Source organism: Epinephelus moara, chromosome 5, assembly GCF_006386435.1.
Source record: "Epinephelus moara isolate mb chromosome 5, YSFRI_EMoa_1.0, whole genome shotgun sequence".
NCBI lineage: Eukaryota > Metazoa > Chordata > Actinopteri > Perciformes > Serranidae > Epinephelus > Epinephelus moara.
Window position 1 is genome coordinate 30,043,025 of NC_065510.1, and position 3,452 is coordinate 30,046,476.

Here is a 3,452-nt window from a genome sequence, read left to right on the forward strand (position 1 = left end):
AAAGGACCAAATGACCTTGAAAGGACAGAAATTCTTAAAAGTGAGCAAATTTTCCGTTCTTCTTTTTCTAAATTTCTATGACGTTATTTTTCTTTTAAGATTAGGGAATGGGTAATTATTTGTGAAATAACATTTTTCCAGGTAGAGCAGAGGAACAAAAACAAATTTGTGTGTGTCTTCCCCAGAATTATCCCACTGGCCGACACCTAAGGGACGCATTTACACACTGGAGGCCACAGCTTACACTCTTCTCGCTCTCGCCAAGGCCAAGGTGAGCATGTCCCACTGGTGTGTGTTTGACCAGCATGTGATGTTACAGAAGACATACAGCAGAGTCCTTATCCACACTGCCTCACTAAAAGGGTAGAGGGTTCAGAAACAAAAGTCAGTGCAACGTGTCTGACGGTGACTTTACTACCTCAAAATGTGTTTATGTATAAACACATATATTTTTTCAGTTGTTTGTTTGGCTCTTTTTAACATAACTGACCTTTGAAACAACTGCTTTCCACTTTACAGAGCTCTCTTTGATTATGTATAGATTTTCAAAGGCATTTTTCTGTACCTATTGCTATGACTTGATTATTACGTTACTTGTAACCCAGTTATATCAGGATCCCTACAGGTTAAGTCAAGTTAGATTTAAGACTTTTAAAGACTTTTTAATGCCATTCTGAATTAAATTGAAGACCTCAACAGAATTGGGATGTGACGTTTGCAGTCAGGTTTTCTTGCCGATTTTTGTTCCTCATTCTGCATGTGAACATCAACTGCCTTGACAGAGTCTGAAAAACTTCTCGTGTAAAATACACAAAAGCCACTCTCATGTTATTCGGGGTACGGTGACAGCTAGCTGGCAGACAGTGGATCCTCCACTCTCGTCATCCTGGAAACAAATTATCAGCGTTGTTGGTTCCCCTATTCTGATCTGTGTGACACTAATGCGAGATGCGTTCTGTGAATTGTTGTGAACTACAAAGTGACTTTTCTCAGTAACACATTACTTTTTGGTTTAAGTAACTGAGTTACTTTTTAATGAAGTAACTAGTAACGGTAACTAGTTACTATTTTTCAGTAACTAGCACAACACTGGCCATTATAGACAAAAACTGATGTAGAAGCTCTATGGTCGGCTTTGGAAACTGTGAGGTTACAATCTAAAACAACTGTGCCAGAATCAGGACTTCTCACTATTTTTACCTTAGTTGTGTTATAAATCCAATGCATCGTCAACCACCTAAAATTTTAACCACTGACCTGCCTTCTCTTGATAAAGGCATTTGAAGACGCCAGACCTATTGTGAGATGGTTCAACAAACAGCAGAAGGTGGGCGGAGGCTACGGATCAACTCAGGTAACACAGACCCTTCTCTCCATCTTGATACCTCCACATCTTATGTTAGCTTATAACTTTATTAAGTTGTGTTTTCTCTTCCTCACTCTTTTTCTCTCTCTAGGCTACTATAATGGTGTACCAGGCTGTAGCAGAGTACTGGGCCAGTGCTAAAGAACCAGAGTATGACCTGAATGTGGACATCTTGTTGCCGGGCAGGTCAAAGCCGGACAAGTTCAACTTCAACAGGCTCAACCAATACGCCACAAGAACATCTAAAGTGAGAAGCCACAAAAATAAAAACACGGTGGCTCATTAATATCATCAATCATGAAGTTTTTTTGTGTGTCTCTTCTGCTGATCCCTGTGTACATATCTAATTGCCCACAGCTCAATGATATAAACCAGGATGTGAAAGTGACTGCCACGGGTTCAGGAGAAGCAACGGTGAAAGTAAATACAGACATTTTTACATTTTATACTCTTGAGTTTTATTATCTGTTGATTATTGGTGTGTCCAAGATGAGAGCAAAGATTTGTGCTATATTTTCCTAAGACAGATATCTATTAATTTATCACATATTAAGATGCACTTTTGTCCGTGTGACAGATGGTGTCGCTGTATTATGCTCTGCCTAAAGAAAAGGAGAGTGACTGTGAGAAGTTTAACGTGTCAGTGCAGCTTATCCCAGGTAATTTGGTGCCTTCTGTCTCTTTCTGTTTATTTGTCCTCATTTGCCTCTAATTGTTGTAATTTTATCAGTTTACCTTAGATTATGACAAACCAATAAATCTGATACTCAATACAATGTTTTGCTCCTACAGAGAAAATTGAAGAGGAGGAGAAGGTATACAAGCTGAGAATAGAGGTTTTGTAAGTACAATCAAGTCGTCATACTGACAAGCGTTACAGTGTTACAAGTGTTATTCTGCTCATTTTCAATTGTTCTGCCCTCATGATGCCTCCATGTGCTTTGCTGCCAATAGATGTCTGTGATTTTTAGGGGCCGGGCAGCCTAAGCTGCCAGGACCCTATTGTTATCCTGCATCTTCTTCTTCTTCTTTCTTTTCTTCTTCTTCTTCCGAGGAAATCCTACTTCTCATGCGCGAAAAATCACCAAACCTTGCACAAAGGTCCAGTCTCATGCCAGATTGCCTCAGCTGCAAAAACAGGCCAATAGTCCTGATGGTGGCGCTACAGCAAACCTCTAAAATTCAAAATTTTGAAAATTCACAGCAAATCAACCATACGTGCTACAGATTTGCAACTTTCACCAAAATGTAGCCCCAATACTGAAGAAACTTTTGTACATTTAAACCTATTGCAAATTATGAAGTCCATCACTCTATTTTTTTTAAAAACTGTAAAACTTCTTAAACCTATCTCCTCCCACAATTTTTGCTCAATTGACACCAAACTTGCTACAGAGCATCTTCAGACTGTCCTACACAAACGATCCACACGGAGTTTTGATTTATCGAAAATTGAGCCTACAGTGCATCAAAATGTTTGACTGTAAACAGTACTGTAAACATATACTTGCAAATTCTTGCTAAATACATTTTCAATGTTCATTAAAAAAATGACAAAATTTTGGAGTTATGGTAGATGATGTTTGGAAAATATCAGAATTTTATCTCAAAAACTGACTTTTTTTTTTACAGCATTTTGAATTTCGCTCTCATGAACAATTGGAGTCAATGCAAAAATGGCATTTTTAAGCATCACTTTATCAATTATGGAGCCAGTAAATCATTGTTAAAAACAAATTACCAACATCTCCATGCTGTCTAGATGCAATTTGTGTATTTTTCGATTTTGTCTTAATAACTGAATTTTTGACAGCCGTTTGAAATCTGTCTTGCACACAGGTGACTGGCTTAGTCAATTTGTGAAGCTACATGTAACATTTTTGTTTGCCAATTAGCTCAGTGAGATAGAGGATGGTTCTTGGTGTTGGAGATTGTGAGTTCAAGCCTCAACTTGTGCAACATTTCCATATGAGAAATCTACCTAAGCTTTTCATAAAGGTCCAGTCTCATGCCAGATGTCCTCAACTGGAAACACAAGACAGTAGTCCTGGTAGTGGCGCTACAGCAAGCCTCTAAATTTCAAAAC

General features: G+C 38.4%; 1 protein-coding gene across 8 annotated transcripts in view; it reads left to right on the top strand.

Moving 5' to 3' along the window:
• Nucleotides 1-3,452, top strand: part of LOC126390983 (complement C3-like) — a 94,705-nt gene that overhangs the window by 62,127 nt on the left and 29,126 nt on the right. Inside the window, exons 31-35 of one of the 8 annotated variants that reach the window (XM_050045533.1) lie at nt 1,277-1,354; nt 1,458-1,613; nt 1,724-1,786; nt 1,944-2,025; nt 2,159-2,695. The exons of 4 other annotated variants lie outside the window; for them this stretch is intronic. In XM_050045533.1, the coding sequence (XP_049901490.1) occupies nt 1,277-1,354; nt 1,458-1,613; nt 1,724-1,786; nt 1,944-2,025; nt 2,159-2,211 (432 nt within the window). In that variant the 3' untranslated portion in view covers nt 2,212-2,695. Of the gene's footprint in view, nt 1-1,276; nt 1,355-1,457; nt 1,614-1,723; nt 1,787-1,943; nt 2,026-2,158; nt 2,696-3,452 lie in introns of those variants that run through there. 3 more of the 8 variants (XM_050045534.1, XM_050045535.1, XM_050045536.1) reach the window with 3 other exon arrangements.